The 19,476-nt window shown below is 30.0% G+C and overlaps 2 protein-coding genes across 2 annotated transcripts in view; one reads left to right on the top strand and one right to left on the bottom strand.

The window, feature by feature from the left end:
- Positions 1-19,476, bottom strand: part of Ziz (dedicator of cytokinesis protein Ziz) — a 43,257-nt gene continuing 23,781 nt past the window's right edge. Inside the window, exon 28 of the mRNA XM_088235337.1 lies at positions 1-632. Within this exon, the coding sequence (XP_088091463.1) occupies positions 184-632 (449 nt within the window). The 3' untranslated portion in view covers positions 1-183. The remainder of the gene's footprint in view (positions 633-19,476) is intronic.
- On the top strand, positions 8,471-18,354 carry LOC148275690 (venom acid phosphatase Acph-1-like). The gene is made up of 7 exons (XM_088235338.1): positions 8,471-8,679; positions 11,101-11,211; positions 11,791-12,030; positions 14,719-14,901; positions 17,130-17,250; positions 17,331-17,548; positions 17,624-18,354. Exons 1-7 carry the CDS (start codon positions 8,494-8,496, stop codon positions 17,771-17,773), a joined length of 1,209 nt encoding a protein of 402 aa, XP_088091464.1. The 5' UTR covers positions 8,471-8,493; the 3' UTR covers positions 17,774-18,354.

Consider the following 19,476-nt stretch of genomic DNA (forward strand, 5'->3'; position numbering starts at 1 on the left):
TCTGCACTTTAACTACGGTTGAATTTTTGTATCATCTCGCTGTACTGCCCTGGGCAGTCAAGGCTGCTCACAGGGCTGGGACAGGACAGTACTGTCCTGTCTATTGTATTGCCCTTGTGTGTTTTTAATTTTAATCATAATTATTACTCATAAAATAATGACCCTTCATTAAAGCTGCCATGTTCATTTATTGAATATATGTATGAATATAAGAAAACTCACCGGAGCAGAATCCATCACGAGTTTCACTACTCCGTTTCCAAATTTCTGCTCGTACAATTTGAAGAGTCGTTCTGAGATTTCACTAAGTGTCGTCACTTTAGGTTCTTTGTATATATATTCAATGCCACAGTCGTCCTCAAAATACACTTGATTGAAGAAAGCGACCCGGTAGTATCTACCCAGTAATCTCCGCCCTGTATTCTGAATCTCCAACACTTTAGTGTAGGCTTGGTTGAGGTGACGATAGCAACGAGTAAGAGCTTCAAAGTTCCTTTTTTTCTCATAAAAAGGAAGGATTAATCGGTAGAAAGGACCCAACAATTCGTATCGTTCGGCTTTATCTACATAACCTGTACATGTTTCTAGTTGTTCAAGCAGTCCATTTTCAGTGTATTGAATATCGACCATACCTGTAACAAAAAGCAAATAAGATTATTGCTTATTTGATAACTTAAGAAAACTTATTTAAAAAAAAAATAATAATTTAGATTGGCAAAGCATAAAACAGTAATGTCCTGTAAAATGTGTAATTTAAAAGATACAACTTAGCCTTAGCGGGACAGTATACCACACCATTCCACACAACTTGCATCTATCTTGGAACGGGTATACCTACTTAGATAAATGCAATAAATACAAGAAAAAACAAAGTACATTATTATATAATATGATGAAATTAGAAGACAAATATAGAAAAATGTAATTGTTTATAATTGATAGTATTACGTAAATGAGTATTTATCTCAAAATTATTACTTACTAAAGTCTACTGACTAGCTAGGAGTTTCCCGTGTTAAGTCAGGACTTATTTAATGTATGTATATCTTCGGGTTTCTGGCACAAGTTGGTACCTACAATTTTTTTTAAAATGACATGTCTTCATAAATGCGATCAAATAATTTTTATTTAAAAAGTAAATAAAAATATTTCATAATTTATAAATACACAAAAGAATATTTTGTAATAATCAACTTAAAGTTTTATTTGTATTGTTGATTTGGAATAAGTTTTTAACTTTAAAAGCGAAATAACTCACAACTTGTGCCAGAAATCCGACGATGTAATAATTTAGAATGCAATTTAGCTTAAACTACGTAAAATAGTTTGTAAATAAATCAGATTTATTTACAGTATTTCAAAAAAATAATGTAAATAAAAAAATAGATCTATCATAAAATTTTCACATTTAAACTGTTTTTTTTTCTAATTTTAAGTCAAATTTCACTAACACAAAATTGCATGCCAAATGACACATGTGAATATTATGTTTTAGCATCATCAGAAAAATAATCATTTCCAAAAGAAACTTGTATTAAAAAAATATAAAAAAACAATAAACTAATTATAAATATAATATTGAGATGAGAATATTGAGCCTTCCTCATGTTTCACAACAATCAAGACCCAATAAAAGTATTGGAATAATTAAGATAGTCATAATAAAATACATTATATCTAGAAAGAATTGCTTCATAAAATAACAGTGTCTACAAAACATTGATAAGCTATGGCGTGATTCAGGATACTATGATAACATAATATGTAAAAATATAGTGTGATGAGAAAAATTAACAAATATAAACAGAAGGAGAATTAAAGCTTCATTATTATTCCATAAATAAATCACAATCTGTCAAAGAGGCAAATACATAATAGATTATGTCTGAAAAATATTTTGTTATTTATGTATACCTATATATTTTAAGTGCCGTATGTCAATTATTTAAGACTTATAAAATTAATGTTAGTAAATCGGGTTGTGGTCCTGTGGCTAGTGTCTCGGACTCACGGACCGAAGGTCCGCGGTTCGAATCCCACTCTACCCCAACTCGATTCCATTTTCTAATAGTGAGTTATTTACAACTCGTTGAAAATGGCCCTCAAAATGAAATATTTGGGTAAATCATAAGAACGCAAATATTTCTTTTTCTAAATAAAAAAAAAAAAAAAAAATAAATATTAGTACATAACCACTTACTGACTTTTTTATGTCTACCGGTTTCGAGACGTACAACTCTTGCTATGACAAGACGTATGACAAAACGTATGACAAAACGTATGACGAGACATGTATGGGTGAAAAGATGAACGAACTGTGTGATTGGATGAAGAATAAATGTTTGGATATAATGTGTGTAACAGAGAGCTGGAAAAGGGGAAGTGGTTCGGGAGCATGGTGACGCTATGGTTCTCTTGTCTGGGATCCCAGATACAGATAGAGCTTGCCAGGGAGTTGCCGCATTTTTGTCGCCCAGAATGATAGAATGTATGCAAGAGTATGTCTTTATATGTTCTAGACTTATGTGTTTGTCAGATTTAAGGTTTGATTGATATTAATAGGAATTGAATAAATTCCGACTGCGAATCTGAGAAGGATAAGTTTTGGATTAGTGTAATGAATGTGATGAATGGGAAAAAAGAGAATGAGAGAGTAGTACTTGTGGGAGATTTAAATGGATGAGTGGGAACTCGAGGTATTATAGACAAGGTTTATTTCAGTAGATTGTAGATATACAAATAAAAATATACCTAAAACATAAACTCAAATTTCAAAAATTATACTACTGGTTTTTTATACAAAAATATATTTGGCATTTTATCATGGAAGTTGGGATTTTAAGAAGGAAACTGGCAAATAAAAATATTCTTTTAATAAAAAAGAAATACTTGCGTTCTTATCATATATCCAAATATTTCAATTCTGGGGGCATTTTAAAATAGTCAGAAATAACCCTTCTAGAAAATGGGAATTGAGTTTTAATAATGTAAAAATATTTTTTATTTGTATTCTAAAACAAACAGCCTATCTTTTTTCAAAAGCGATTTTATAACATCGTCATAATAAGTCACTGAATGTTTGAGATCTGCTAAAAGTCTCTTGGCGTTTTTTATATTATTTAAATTATCATAACATCAGAGAAAAAAATGTAATATTAAAAAAATATTAGTTTAAACGAGTGCTTTTATACTGACCGATTGAAGTTTGTGAAATTCATAAATCAGAAGTAAGTCTAGGGATGAAATAATTTTTTTTTTCTAAATAATATTTAATGTGTTTACCTTGCCATTATTAATTCTTTTACATCTTCCCGTCGGAACGTCGGCCATCTCCGAACTCGTCTTATATATCACGTTTTCACAAAAATGCTGGTAAATTATTATAAATCTTAATCAGTGAAAGTCTTTAATCAATTTAGAAAAAATAAAAGTTTCAAATTATCAAATTCTGTAAAAAAAAGAGCATAATAAATCATATGAGAACCGCTTAAGGGAGCTTGGGTTAGGTTCACTGGAAGAGCGGAGACAGCGTGGTGACTTAATTGAAACGTTCAAAATCTTAACAGAGCAATATAATACACCCATACCCAAGTTGAAATCAATGTTCACTATGAATGAAAACCGCCATCTCACAGGGCATTCATTGAAACTCAACACTACTTCCTTCTCATCCAACCCCAGGAAGAACTTCATGACAAACCGAGTTATGGAGAAATGGAATGGCCTTCCCGAGAAAGTGATTGGTGCTAGTTCAATTAATGTATTTAAAAAGCACCTAGATGCACACATCAATTTATAATGTTTAATAACCATGTACACTTGATATCCACGCATCAGCTTAATAGCTGCTAGTGTATTATTACCATTAATAATAAAAATAAACAATATTAAAGTACATTCAATACAACATACGAGAGGCGCTGTCTGCTAACTTCACCCCAAAGAAGCTGGCTTCAAATTCCTATAATAAATAATAAATAAAAACATGTCTTTGGTGACCTGATCTGAACTAATAAAAATTGTGTCATTATCTTAATTATCAAAGTGCTTTTGTTCGTTTTTTTTTCAATCTATAATAATGACTCATTAAATAAATGTCTTGATTAAACTTACAATAATTTATTTTCGTTACGCTTTTTTTTCATAGATTCATAGCTGAAAGCCTTCGGTATAATTTTTAACTCAAAATTTTGTGGTTACTTTGAAAAATACGAAACAATCGACGAAAGAATACGAAGGTGTCACAATTTACATTCTTCTTTTGCAATTTCCCAAAAAGTTAATTTTTTTTAGTTGAGTCATTTTCATTCTAAAGGTGTGATATAAAACACAACATATACGGACCAACATTTTATGAGTTTACTGTTTGCATCACATGTGAATTGCGCCTTGACAAAATCCCCATACGAAGCCCACATGAGAGAGAGAGATTAGAAGACCGTCATATCATAGCGTTCGCGCACATGAATTTCTTGTGGTTCGGATCTCAGGATGCGAACAGTAGGAATGAGAAACAGGTCCCTAATTCTACGCGTCGCGAAATTTGAACAACGAAATTAATTATCCTTAAGCGTTTGAACCAGATTTGGTAATTTTTATATGAAATTGTTAGGCAAGCCCGGCTTCTATGGAAATACCGCCACTGTTGTGATGTCACCATGGCTGTTCAAAATTTATATAGATAACTGTATGAAAGAACTGAAAGGCTTAAGAATGGGAGCAAAAATGGGTGATTTAACTGCAATTGTCTTTTGTATGCTGATGATGCCGTGCTTCTTGCTAACAACAAGGAGGAACTGCAATTCTTGGTAACAAAAGTTTACGATGTATACGAGGGAAGCGATTTGCTGATGAATGTCGATAAATCGAATGTGACGGTTTTTGGAAGAAATGAAAGTATGACTAAATGTGAAATCACTGTGAATAGGGTTATACTAAAACAACAAGAGGAATTTGTGCATCTGGGAAGTATGTTTACTAGGGATGGAATGACCCTGATGTATGGGAGCGAAGTATGGACATTGAAAAACAGAGATAAAAGTAGGCTGATTTAATAAATAAAATGTAATATTATACGTAAATAATAATAAATAAAAATAAAAGAAAAATTTTAAAATTAAAATAACCAATCTTTTAACTTTTAACCTCCTAGCCCCTCTCCTTCCTAACCTCCCACCCTCTTTATTAACCCAATTTTAGTGCATGTTCGGGCAGTGGCGTTTGCATCCCCTTTAACTTTATATGTATTTTATGTATTTTTTCGTAAATACTATGTATACTACGGCGATGTTAAAGGTGCAAGTGTATTTCAGTATTTGCATGCTGGTGTAGTGAGTGTCCTGACGAAGAGACAGGCATGTCTCGAAACCGGTAGACATAAAAAGTCGGTAAATGGTTATTTACTAATATTTACAATCATTAGTTAACATGTTTGACCACAAAGTTAATGCTTTGAACATAAATAATAGGTACTTATAAAAGTAAATTTTATTTTTGAAGCACAAACTTTGTGGTTATTCACTATAATAAAATAAATAAAACAACTTTGTTTTTAACCACTTATTTTTTTATTTTAAAATAGGATAGAATTCATTAGTTAAGTATACCTTGATAAAGAAACTTGTATAGCTTTGAAACCGGTAGGTAGAAAAAAAAGTGGTTAAAGACAAAATTGTTTCATTTATTTTACTTATAAAAGTGTTTAGAAAAATGATTAAACTAGTATATGCTTAAATTTAACTGAAAATAGACATTCAATCGGGTTGCGGTCCCGTGGGTAGTGTCTCGGACTCACGGCTCAAAGGTCCGTGGTTCGAATCCCACTCCACCCCAACTTAATTCCCATTTTCTAATAGTGAGTTATTCACAACTCTTTGAAAATGGCCCTCAAAATGAAATATTTGGGAAAATCATAAGAACGCAAATATTTCTTTTAACTAAAAAAATATAATCACTTTGGTATAATTTGAAAACACGATACTGAGAAACATTCTCGACATTTATCTCTCTTACTGAGCGCGATTCACTAATGCAGTACTTTGTCAATAAAGTTAAGAAGAAGTGTATTGTTATATATTTGTAAAAATATTTGTTTATCAACCTCCTTAATTAAATGTTACTTTTTAACATTTTTTATTTTAAAATTAAGGAAATATGTTTTTTTTGTTTTTTTTTCAATGTATTTTTTTACAGTACTTGAAGTTCTTCTGTTAATAACTTGAAAACCTTATTTTATAATTTTCTTCACCACGTTATAGTATGTATGTGGGTGAATGTGCATGTGCGTGTGAGTGAGTTTGCGTGTGCGAGTATATGTGTGGATATTTATGCATGCGCATTTGCATGCATATGTATATGCACTTATTTATTAAAAAAAAAAATTAAAAACCTTCATTTATTTTTTAATATATGTATATTTTGTACTCAAATTATTAATATTGTAATCCCACAGCAAGCACAAGAGGTTACTTCTTTTTTGGTGTGGTATTTCGTTTAGTTTTTTTGTTTCTGTACTTTTGCTTTATTATGTATTTCTTTTTGTTAACATGTTGTAACTTTTTTATTATATTAAATAAAATATATATTTTTTTAAATTTTACATTTTTTTCAACAATTATTTTCACGTGAGTGATCTATAAAGATCTATGTTTAAAAGTTTGACAATATGATTATATAATGAGAATTCAAGTTATCTGTGCATATTATATCCCAGGGCAATTACTTCAACTAGGTAACTTTAAGATCAGCATTTGTGAGTAGTAACTAAAGTCCGTGGGTGCTACAAATTGCGGATTCAAATCACTATATTTTTTATTTATATAAATGGCTTAAATTGCCTTTAACATATACATTAAACATAAATATGGAGAAAAATAATACGTTTGCACATATATATACATAATAAAAGTTATAAAATTGCATAACTATAACAATAGTAATAAGTAAATACACATAAGTAACCAAAAATATTAACAAAATATTTACATAAATACATTAAGAAATATATACATAGTATGATTTGAATGAATCACGGCTTGCCCATTTGCAACATTCACGGAGAAAAATACAAATATGGGTTTTTAGTGGGTAAAATAAGAAGTTTTTTGTAAGAAGAAAAAAAAGAATTATACATAGACTAAAACTTAAAATAGAAAGACCATATTAGTGAACTAGTTAAACGTATTAGAAAATGTATGAACATATTTATTAGATTAAGGAATATTTTTAAAATCAATCATTTTAAAAGAGCTTTTTACTTAATTGTACAATTTTTGTTACAATATGGTACTTTTGGACGGGGGTGGTGCATATGCCAATATAGTAAACCCTCTTAAATAGTTAGACGTAGCATTAGACGAGGACGACCAAGGAAGACGTGGCATGATCAGATAAACCAAAATCTTAAGTCTGGTCATGTCAAAAGCAGACAGAACCGAAGGGCATGTATGACAAGATGTATGAATGTGGAAGAGGCTAGGATTGTATGCCAGGATAGACGAGTGTGGCGGTCCATTCTCTCTGCCTACCCCTACGGAGAAATGGCGTGATGGTAGTAGTAGCTCTTAAATAGTACAAAGATTAATTATTAAAGTAATTTTAAAGAATCCCTCAACTTTCAAAACGGAAATTCTATATAAATTATTTAAAGTTCATACAGTAGACACTATTTATAAAATAAATACCATTATACAAATTTATAAAGAAGAAAAAATAAAAGAATTTTAGATGAATAAGTCACTCAGATACCAAAATAATATTAAAATCCCTAAATTCCACACAAGTCATGGTCGAAATAGCTTTGTCCTCAAAAATTACAATAACCTCCTCATTAGTTCATTAACTAAATCAATAAATAAATTCAAAATAAATTTAAAGAATTTTTTGAACAAGTGTAAAAACTGCATTCAACTTTAATTAGTATGAACGTATTTATTATTTTCTGTTTTTCTTTATATATATCCAATAAAAAAAAATCTCATGTACACGTATATTTAAAATTACATAAATTCTAATAAATAAACAACTATAATCACTCTCCAAGCACAAGAGTTAGTCTCTTTTTTTGGAGAGTTACAGTTATAACATTTACTAGATGTATAAAAGTAGATTTGTATAGAATAAAAAAACATGTACCATTTATGAATCATATTAATAAAAAAAAACAAAACAACAATGCTGATTTCGAAGTTACCCAGTTATAATGATTACCCCACGATATGTATATTCATATGTTTAAAAAAATGGATGGGACATTGTGAATTTGTGTCTTGCGGAAAATTATGCACAAATTACAAAATATGATATTGCAAAATCAAGCATAGCCGCAATCTCAACAATGTTTTTGACAAAACTATTGTAGCACAGCAGTCAGCTTGTATGTGTGACTAACCTATTCAGTCTACACTAGAGGATGGCGGGGCATGATGGTTCCCAAAGGTGTATAAATATAAGTATTTGCCAACTGATTTGTGAGTAGTACACGTTCTAGCAGCCATGCTGGAAGCACACATCTGCGTCTGCTATCTTGCAACAGTATGGGTAGTGTTAGGAAGTGAAATATGCCGAGTAGATGGGGAACAGGTGAGCCCTATACAGATCAATAATTTCAATATTGACACGGAAGATGTAGATGTGGATAACAGACGCAGTGCAAAGTCAGAACTCAAACTGTTACACGTGGTGAGTGCAATAAATATTTCATTATCAGTAGAATACACAATATAAACCCCACTTACATCTATAGTAAATATTGTTCCTACACATATAGATGTGAAAACAATTGAGTTTACAATGACCAAAATTTTAAACTAACATCGGTTATGATAGTAAAAGATAATATGAATTATAAACAGTAGTAAAATCAAAAACTTTTCAAAGTTTATTTATATTATATTTGTTGAGAAGTGAAACAAGTTAATCGAGGTCATTAACCGAATAATCGTAGTTCAATGTCGAACAATAAAAAAATTAATAATTTACAACAGGGATGAAGAACATTTTAGAGAAGGGGATATGGAAGTTTAGGCATTTACATATTGTGTAACATTCACCATTTTGCCTATGTTTGAACATCCATATTTCTTCAATTCTTCCAGCTGTTGATTTTAGTGAAGTATTGTAATAAAAAAAAATTGCCAATGATTACTTTCTGTTATCTGCAGATCAGATATTGCATATGTAATAAGTTAACCAGTTTTGTCAGGAGCACTAAATATTTTTATTTCATTTTCATTTATTTAATGAATATGTTGAGAAATAATATTTGATGTTTTATGATAAAACTCTTAAGTCAATGATACACACAAAGTATTAATTAAATTTCTCAATTTCTCAAGTTTTAGCTCAAATTATTTAGAAAATCAAGTGCATTCAGTATTATAAATATGTACAATTAATTTATTATTATGATTAAAAATTTACCAATCCAAATCTATTGGTTAAATAAATAGAAAATAAATAAAGCGAGAAATTTCATTGAATTTTTATCAGTTCTTTAACGTATCAGTTCTTTAACGTATCAGTTCTTTAACGTATGTACATCAAACAAGAGTTTTTTATTGCCTACATGTGTTTATGAAAAAACTGATAAAATTTATTATAAATTTTTGCATTGTTATAATATTTTCTGTGGCAAAACTACACATCTCCTAAAGAAGAATAAATTTAATTGCTTCAAAAATATTTTGATTTCGTTACTATAAATACTATAATATATACTATATTGCCATATACTATAAGCATGAGCGCCAGTAAAAGTATGCAAACTGAAAAATCTTACACCGATTTAACGTTTATAAAGTTATACAGCAAACCCCGCCCCCCTCCCCCCACCCATTGATCGCGGGAGATATGTTATGGACATAACCGCGATAAGCGAAATTTCGCAACCAATGAGGTATTTTTCACAGAACTCTATCGGATATTTTCCAGCTGATTCTATGGCTGCACTAGCCGATTCGCCAATCACTTTGAGGCAGTGAAAGTTTGATCATTTTTAAAACTGATCAAATCAACCTTTGCTTGCTTTAAAAATTTCTTCTCCATTTTTCATATTTTAAATGATTGCAACAATTTTTAATTTTGTCTTTTTGTTGCACAATTGATCGCACTGTAGACTCAGGCAATTTAAAATCCCAACCGACAACTGCAAATTTACCACCATTTTATATCATTTTTACTATTTATTTATGTATTTTTTCTAAAGTCACTTCATTGTAAAACATATCGCATTACGATGAGTCCGGACTCACCAGGGTCGTGATCAGCCGGGATTATCTGTATAACAATAGATTTTAAGCTATACTATACATAAAACACTCAATATTCATACGCCATATACGAGTCTAATATTAGTTAGAGTGCAACAAGTTCGGATATTCAGAATTACCCATCATCGGGTGTAAATATAAACTAAACCAAAATAATTATACAGAATAGTACTGACCTGCGGTGATATTTATATATCTATAGACGAGCATTTTTTAACCACTTAAAATCTGGGTATTTTGTCATTACTTAAATTTTAAATCATACATTAATATGTGATAATTCATAATCTGATGATATTAGTATGTATTATTTTATATGTCAAATGGATATTTGGAATAATGTAACGTGTAAAAAAAACACAAAACGGTTGTCCTCTAATGCTCCGATGCAAGCTCTTGCCTTTACAACAGAATCATCATTCCAACTATTTGCGATTTCATAGAAGCTATTACTAGAAAGGCCGCGGCAGTACCCGTTAAATCTAATTGAACTAATCTAACTAATATTCAACTAGCGTGAGGCCTATAAACACAAAGTGTATTATTAATAATACATTAAAAATGTTATTCCACAAAGTAAATGCTAAAACAATAAATACACAGTAACACTAAATAACAATTATAACAATTTATACTGATCAGAAACCACTGGTTCTCGAAACCTGTCTGGAATTAAGTGTACTATGATCATTACATCAAATATGATAGTGATTTAGTGCATAATGGGCCACCTCATTAGCTTATTTAAGATAATAGGTATATGGCAATTGATAGAACAATAATGTACGTGTTGGAAACTGGTGTACTATACTGTACTAACTATCCTGTGTAGCTCTTCCGGCACGGAGACAGGACGCCTGATAGAGAGGAGATGGAGCTATACCCAGACGACCCTAACATTGACAACAAATTCTACCCATACGGATTGAAGGCATTAACTAATGTAAATATATTCATCCTTCATTTCTGTCTGATGTGGCGTACCCGACCGTAAACTGATGATATATTTTTTAAATTGAGAGAATACTTCAGAAAAAATAAGCACAAATACCACTCGGGTGGCTTTGATTTAAGATATATTAGTAATATCATCAAGATAAATTAGTGTTTGTATATCTGCCGAAGTCCATAATGTTTTATACATAAAAACAATAGTAATTTATCATTTTATCTCTAGTACAAAACATGTTTCTAAAATACACAGTTGAATATTTTGATGTACCTATAAAATTATTAAATAATAATTCTGACAGGTTGGTTACAAGCTAAAATTATTAAAATTATTGAATTTATCAGTAAAATATACATAATACACATTTATATTTTTTAGAAAGGATTCATTCTTCCTCCAATAATATTTTTTGACACATTTTTAATTCACACATTGTATATTTATAGTGGAATAATTGTTATCACAGGAAGTTTATTTCAATATATTATGCAGTATTCAAATTAGGTATACAATAGTAAGATATAAAAACAACAGGTAACAAAATACATTTGTAACACCTAATTATTACAGGAAGGGAAACTACGAGAGTACAAATTGGGCCAGATTTTAAGACGATATTATAAGGACTATTTAAGCGGTGTTTATGTACCTGATGAAGTCTATGTACGGACTACAGATTTTGACAGAACTAAGATGAGTGCTCTAGCATGTCTGGCAGGACTTTACCCACCAAAAATGGAGCAACAGTGGCATCCTCAAATTATGTGGCAGCCAATTCCTTACCATACTTTAGCATATGATGATGATGATGTAAGTCAAATTTTTAAAAGTTCCAATGAAAAATTTATGCATCTTACGCCGACAATTCCATCAATACATTTATCTCTTTTAAAAAATGTAATTATTTTTAAATCTATAAGATTAAGATCTATTGTACAAAATAAGAAATTCAGTGGTTCTTTTCACATTTTTTGATTTGTTAATACACTATCAACCTAAGCCAAATTTAAAAATAAAAAAAATAATAATATGTATCGTATTATCATCACAATGATTTTTTAAGTTTTGTAATTACTCCACCTGTGACGTCACAAATTGTCATCAATGAGTTGCGCTTTTTAAAAGTAAAGCCCCATAGCTATCAAAATACACTAAACATTGAAAAAATTGGCTACTCGGAAACCGGAAATCTATCAAAACACATAACAATGCTTTGATTGATTGGTTATTGTTCACCAGAACTTGTGACATTTCATAGTTCATTTTTTCATACATGTTTGAGAAACTTACAGCACAATTAAATGCTCTAATTTTTACTACATGCAGGAAAACATTGGGTATATCCAATTTCCTGTAACACTGAACTTCTTCATTATTTTGCCACCAAGGGAAATTGTAATTCTTACTTCAATAGGATACATGAAATACTTTATTAAACCTTCATAATGTAACTAACTACCCAAGTAACCATTATACTATTTCCTTGTAGTGATAGGCTAAGAGGATAGAACACCAAACTATCAAATCTTTCCAAAGACTTTACTTTTTCCTTAATCATGCTCTTTTTATCCAATTATAAAAATTGATAATAAGTAAATACTAATAATAATGCTAATGAAGATAATGTACTAAATCGTCGGGTTTTCGACACAAGTTGGTAACTACGAATATTCGAAATGTCTTCATAAATGGCATAAAATAATCTTTGTTTCAAAAGTAAATAAAAGTATTTCATATTTTAAAAATACAAAAAGAATATTTTATAATATAATATTCAACTTGCGGTTTTATTTGAATTGTTAATTTGGAATGAGGTTTTAACTTTAAAAGTGCAATATCTCACAACTAGTAAAATATAGTGCCAGAAACCCGACAAAATAATGCAATCTATGGAAATTTCAAATGCAGTAAGTTTCTTTACAGATATTTCTTGTTTTTCCTAATACATAAATAGTTAAACAATATTAATTTGTTCTAATAAATTTAATTAACTATACATATATTAACAATAACAAGAAATTACATTATTTATATTTTCAACTCTTTATTTTGCTAAATTTGCACTTCTTCAAATTTCTGCTGATGATATATTTACATACGACCAAACGAACCAAACAGTTAATGCGCTATCATAAAATTTATGTAAATCACTTTTACAACACCAGCTTAAGATAACATAAAAACTTTAATGTAAAAACACCCATTATTATGTTGAAATATGCGTCAATTATTCATGAGTACAGTAAAAAAATCACAATGGAGGCGACAACAAATATTATTATTACATTTAATCAACATTTATTTTTTAATACGGACTTATACTGTCCATTTAATTAAAGTAAAATACTTTTTTTTTTATATACACGAACGATTAAAGTTGAATATAAAAAATCTAAAGAAAATATTTTAAAATTAAAATTGAGATCCTGGGTTCGATTCCTGGGAAGGTTGACATGAAAAGTTAGTTTTTAAGGTGGGCACCTGAAGCGTAAGTCTGATCACCTTACCTTCACGTAGCAGACAATCAAAATATGTTGCATTTGGTTAACTAATGCAATTCTCAATACAATTTATGGCTCCCTGATTTTTCTGATTCATCTGAAACCTGTGCATTCTGTGCTCTTATCTTAGTGTAAAAAAATGTACATAAATATCTCCAGAAACAGATTATACGACCTTTAATTACCCTACCTACATGAAGCGTAAGACTGATCATCTTACTTCCCATGTAACAAAAATGATTGAGATATAGATTGTATTACCAATACAGTGCATACTGGTGATTATTATTATGACTTATGGACTTGCCACTTCTATTTAAACTTTTAACACACTTAATTCAACATTATGATTTTTTTTAAATGTATTCACATGAAATAATAGGAAATCGAAACATGCCATCTATATTTTTGAATTAAAGATAAAACTAAATTAATTTATTGAGTATTATATTCTCATGGTAATATTACTACTGTCATTGTATTTTTGATAACGCTACTGAAAACATCCGGTTATTACAGCCTTTACTTATAATTATTAGGTTATCAATTTTACATAACTTGTTCTTTCTGACTGTTTCAAAATCATAAAATTATAATCTTCAAATATTTTTTGTGGTTGGTTTTGTATATCGACCAGAACTTCTGAGAAAAACCTCATGGAAAACAATATATTTTTAAATGCACAAGATGCTTCTTTCATATCAGAATTATTGAATTGTTAATAGTTTAACTGTCAAATCTCATGCAGTCAAATAACACTTACATGCACAGACAAACTTTTAAACAAAGTGTAAAGAAACATAAGAAATTATATTTTTATACAATTTTCACACTCATCCTAATTATGTTCCTGCATATTAAGTTTTAGTTTATTACAAATATAAATTATAAATAAACATCAATAAGAGTCTTAAATGAACATCAATAAGAGTTTTAAATAAACATCAATATGAGTAAATCAAACATACATCAAATTTTAATATTCTTTTAATTTCAGATGTTATATTACTATACTTGCCCAAGATTTCTAGAAGCGAGATTAGATGAATTATACAGTGCAAAATTTAGAAAAATATTAGAGCCGTATTCCAATTTTTTCACTAAAATGAGTTATAATACTGGACGCAACTTGACTACACCAGAAGAAATCTTTTACATAGATAATTTATTCCAAGCTGAGGTAAAATAAAATACATAAATATGACATACATTATTACTTTTTTTTATTACACAAAGTTAGATTGTAGAGAAGCTAGACACAGTGTACCTATTAATAAGTATTACAAGTATGATTGATGGATCTATCAATTATTTAAATACAAAGCACATTGATATTAAATTTGTATGAACAAACACAGATGTATGAATGTACATACACAGATATAGGCGTGTATAGCTAATGCACCAAGTTGAGGCAAACACAGATGCATAACTTTTATACAGGGTGTTCCATTTCAGTCTGTTCCATTTCAGTCCATATTATATTTTATTGCATTATTATAATTAAACCAAATCATCAAAAGAGTCGAGAGTTCGAAATACCTGGGAGTATATGTTACAGAAAATGGCAGTTTTTAAAAAGAACTGGGAGTGCGGCTAGGAGTAGCCGGCGCCACATTCAATGGGATATTTACTCAGTGAAAACCAAATGCCGCCTATATAACGCCTGAATAACACCTATTCTCCTCTACGGGTGCAAATCGTGGCACCTCACTAGGGCCCAAAACAGCAAAATACTTAATTTTTGAGAATAGGTGTCTCAGAAGAATCTTGGGTGTACGGTGGTTTGACTTTGTGAGGAATGAAGTAATAAGGAAACGGATGCAGAAAATTCTGGTGACGACTGTCACCAAGCAAGCTGATAAGGTTGGCTGAGCCTTGTACTGCGTATGCCTCCTGAGAGCCTTAACTACGCTTGCCTTCTTTACAAGCCATCAGGTTCTCGACGTCCTGGACGTCCATTGCTGACTGTTCGTCAGGAGTTAATGTCAGAATTATGGGATGCGAACCTGACTTGGGGAGGACACACAGGAGCTGGCAGCCGATAGAAATGCATGGAGGCTCTTTGTGGACACCACATGCTTTAACTAAGGAGCGAACATGGAATAATGTTGATGATGATTATTTTAACAACACGTGACTTAAAATCAAAATGTATTTTATGGCCACCATAGGGGTTAGAGCGTTTGGCTCCGTGCGTGAGCTTAACATAAAATATTTCATAAGTATTTCTAAGAAAAATGATTATATTGTATTTATAATACTAATTTATTATTTTTAATTTGGAAAATATTTAAAAATTAACTACAGAGCAAGACACGTTTACACAACAACAATAATTCCCTAATGGAAGAGACGGGCAATTTATATAGAAACAGATGGATAAAAGATCATTGTAGCAATAACATTAAGCTTTAATTTTTATTCTATCTTCTTAATCCAATTTATTTTTTCATTTCAAATTACAATCGTATACATATTCACCGACATATTATGGCTTTTTAGACTGTGCCCGTTTATAAATTTTTATAATATATTTTAAATGCAAACACCAGAATGTTTTTTTTTTCAGTTCAGTGCCGGAATACGGCATTTAATGACAAAAAAGTATATCCTTGCAAAAAACAAACAAAAAATGTACTCGACATGTAAAATTGCGATAAAATATTCCTAGCAGCTGGAGTAGACACAAAAATACCTGTTCTAATATTATAATAAGGAAAAAAAAATATTACAAAAATAAAATATTTATAAAATACATAATGAAGTTTAAAAAATTAGAAACAATATTACAAAAAATCAAGCTTAATAAATAAAATAAAAATTAGTAAATAACAAAAGAATTACCACGACTCGAATTTGCCTGGATTTACCCGAAAACACTGGAATTGTTACCGCCTCACAACTGTTCGCTATTATTTAAAAAAAAAAACGTAAAATTGTTGAATATTGAATCTCTCAGTAAACGAAACGGGAAAAAAAATCACTGAAAAAGTATATTTATACAGTAAATTAAAAGATCATCCTATAACTTTGTTATTGCATCTGAATGTACATGTCCAATGAACAAACCCCTTGCTATGGCACACTTTTATACTTTTCGTAAGCCTATACAGATACAGTGATACGAACATTTTTCCATGTGTCTGTTCACCTCAACTTAAGTTTCGTTAGCTACACTTTTACATTTAATTTTGAGCAATGTCAAAGTAATAATATAAACACAGTTTTGGAACAAAACATTTTCAATTTTAAACACTTAGAATATGAAAAAAATAGGTAACTTGACTTCCAATTCCTAGAACAATTATTTATTACTAGTAAAAATTACCCTTAAATTGAAATTTTCGAGTAAGTAATAAGAACACAAATGTTTTATTTAAATAACTGACAATATTTTTTTTTTAGAAAAATTACAACATTCCCCCGCCTGATTGGGCTGTTCCGCTTATGGGTCTTATAAAAGAGATGACAACTATAGAATACCAATTACAATTTGCAACTGATGAACTAAAAAGAATTGCCGGAGGTACATACAATATTTTTTTAATTCCAAAAAACACTATTCAAATACTTTATACTTGTTAAAAAATTGAAATTTTAAAACAGGCACACTTCTACAGAATATACTAAAGGATTCCTATGCAAAAATTAAAGGAACATTGGAACCCGAAGGAAGAAAAATATTTCTGTATTCAGGGCACGAGAACAATGTTGCCGCTCTGCTGGCCTGCAGCGGAGTGTTCCAACCCCACCAACCAGCTTATGCCTCGACTGTCATTCTGGAGCTTCATCAGCTCCTACATTCTAAGGATCACGCTTTCAGGGTCAGTAAAAATATTTCCCACTAGAGTCTGGTATACGTTTCATTCTTTCTTACAAAACCAAATTATTTATTTCAGATATTATATATTCGAGATACATCAAAAGAAGCTGAAGTATTGACAGTTCCCGGTTGTGAAGAGTTTTGCCCGTTTGATAAATTTGTCCAATTGACAAAAAATACGGTAACCAGTTCGCTGAAAAAAGACTGCCTATTAAAGCACCCTTGAATACTTTCAATTAGAATCGCAAGCAAAACTACTTGAACCAATCAAGATGTGTTGGAACTTTTAATATGTCAATTCATTGTATTAAACAATGTCAGCAAATAATACATCACAGTTATATGTGATGAAGTCACCATCATGACACAATAAAAAGAGAGCATAATTTTTTTATTTTCTATTATATTTTCACCATCACAAAATTATTTATATATTTCTCAAAGATAGTTGTTTTTGTTAAATGGAAACTTTATGTTTGTTATTTTATTTTAACTGCAGTATATAAAGTACACCTGATATGAAAATAACATCCTAAAAATACAGACTTTTTATACTAAAGAGTCAAAATATAAAAATTACACATTGGGAAATGTGTGATCCCATCATATTAAAAATAATTTTAAATGATAAAAAAAAACATTATTTTTTATCTGAAACACCCCCTAAAAATATATAAACAGATTCAATTATTGATATGAACTGTGTTTTGATGTTTTTTTAAAAATTATTATTATCTACTTACTAATTTACAAAGAGATGTGATCATTTAATATAAAATATTTAAATAAATTATCTTACACCCTTAACGCCACTTATTTTTTTAAACCTATTTAAATAAATCATTTTTAATATCTGAGGAATGGAGAAAATACTTAGCATTTTTTCTCAAATTCATCCCTAATAAGAGATAAACATTATAAGTCATATAATATATTTTATAATCAATATATTGTTGATTAGTCAATCTGCAAATTCAAGTTCTTTCAAGCTTAAACTTAAGTGAAATACGCTGTGTAATTCTAACATTAAAAAAATATTCATTTATTGTTTTTAGATTTAATTGAAAAAAAATAAAAGTGGTTTTCTTACAAAAATAATAAAATTATGGATTAAATTAAATATACAGTTGCTAATAAAATATTAACACGCTGACCATTACACCATGAGGCCGACGGTCCATGCAAGATGTCTCGGGTTCGATTCCCGATATGGTTGATATGAAATATTTATTTAAAAGGTGTTTTTCACACTAGAATATTTCATAGTCCTTGGACTGGTACCTGAAGCATAAGACTAATCATCTTACCTTCACGTTCCAAAAAATGATAAATATTCGCTGCGATTGGCGAACCAATTCAGTGCCCTATGCACCTGTAGGTGCGGAAAGGGGATGATGATGATGATGATGATGAAAATATAGAAAAATAACAACAGCGGAAAGAATGAATTTTTATATTTCTTAAAACATCTAAGTATATTTAAGATGAGTGTTAACTGTTCAGTTGAAGAAATGTGAAGTTATGTATAGTAACTATACATTAATTTACTTAAAGATTTATTTTAAGACAGTATACAACAAGATAGTCACACAGTGATAATCATACTACATATTTGCTTCAAACAAGAGTTGAGTTGATAAAATTTATGATATAAAATAAAACGAGGTGAGCTTTGATTATGCTTTGATGATTACTTATAGGAATATAAAAAATTAACATTCAAAAATATAGGTGGGGTTGGGTTGGGAGAAAAGTGGCACGGGTAAGAAGTGCCACATGGTGAATTTGGTTCTATGTGCACTTTCAAACCGCACGCATCCTTCTAATAGACACCGCAACATGCGCAAGGGTTCGCATTTTGGATTTGTCCCCATTCGCCAATTTTAGTGGTCACATGAGCGTGTAGAATTTTCGTTTGATAAATAACTT

Source organism: Micrasema longulum, unplaced genomic scaffold (assembly GCF_059751315.1).
Source record: "Micrasema longulum isolate JH-2025_06_02 unplaced genomic scaffold, ASM5975131v1 h1tg001359l, whole genome shotgun sequence".
Taxonomy (NCBI): domain Eukaryota; kingdom Metazoa; phylum Arthropoda; class Insecta; order Trichoptera; family Brachycentridae; genus Micrasema; species Micrasema longulum.

Coding starts and splice junctions, on each gene's coding strand:
- LOC148275690 (XM_088235338.1), top strand. CDS start 8,494: ATGCTGGAAGCACACATCTGCGTCTGCTATCTTGCAACAGTATGGGTA. Junction 8,680..11,100: donor AACTCAAACTGTTACACGTG/GTGAGTGCAATA, acceptor TATCCTGTGTAG/CTCTTCCGGCACGGAGACAG. Junction 17,251..17,330: donor ACTAAAAAGAATTGCCGGAG/GTACATACAATA, acceptor ATTTTAAAACAG/GCACACTTCTACAGAATATA.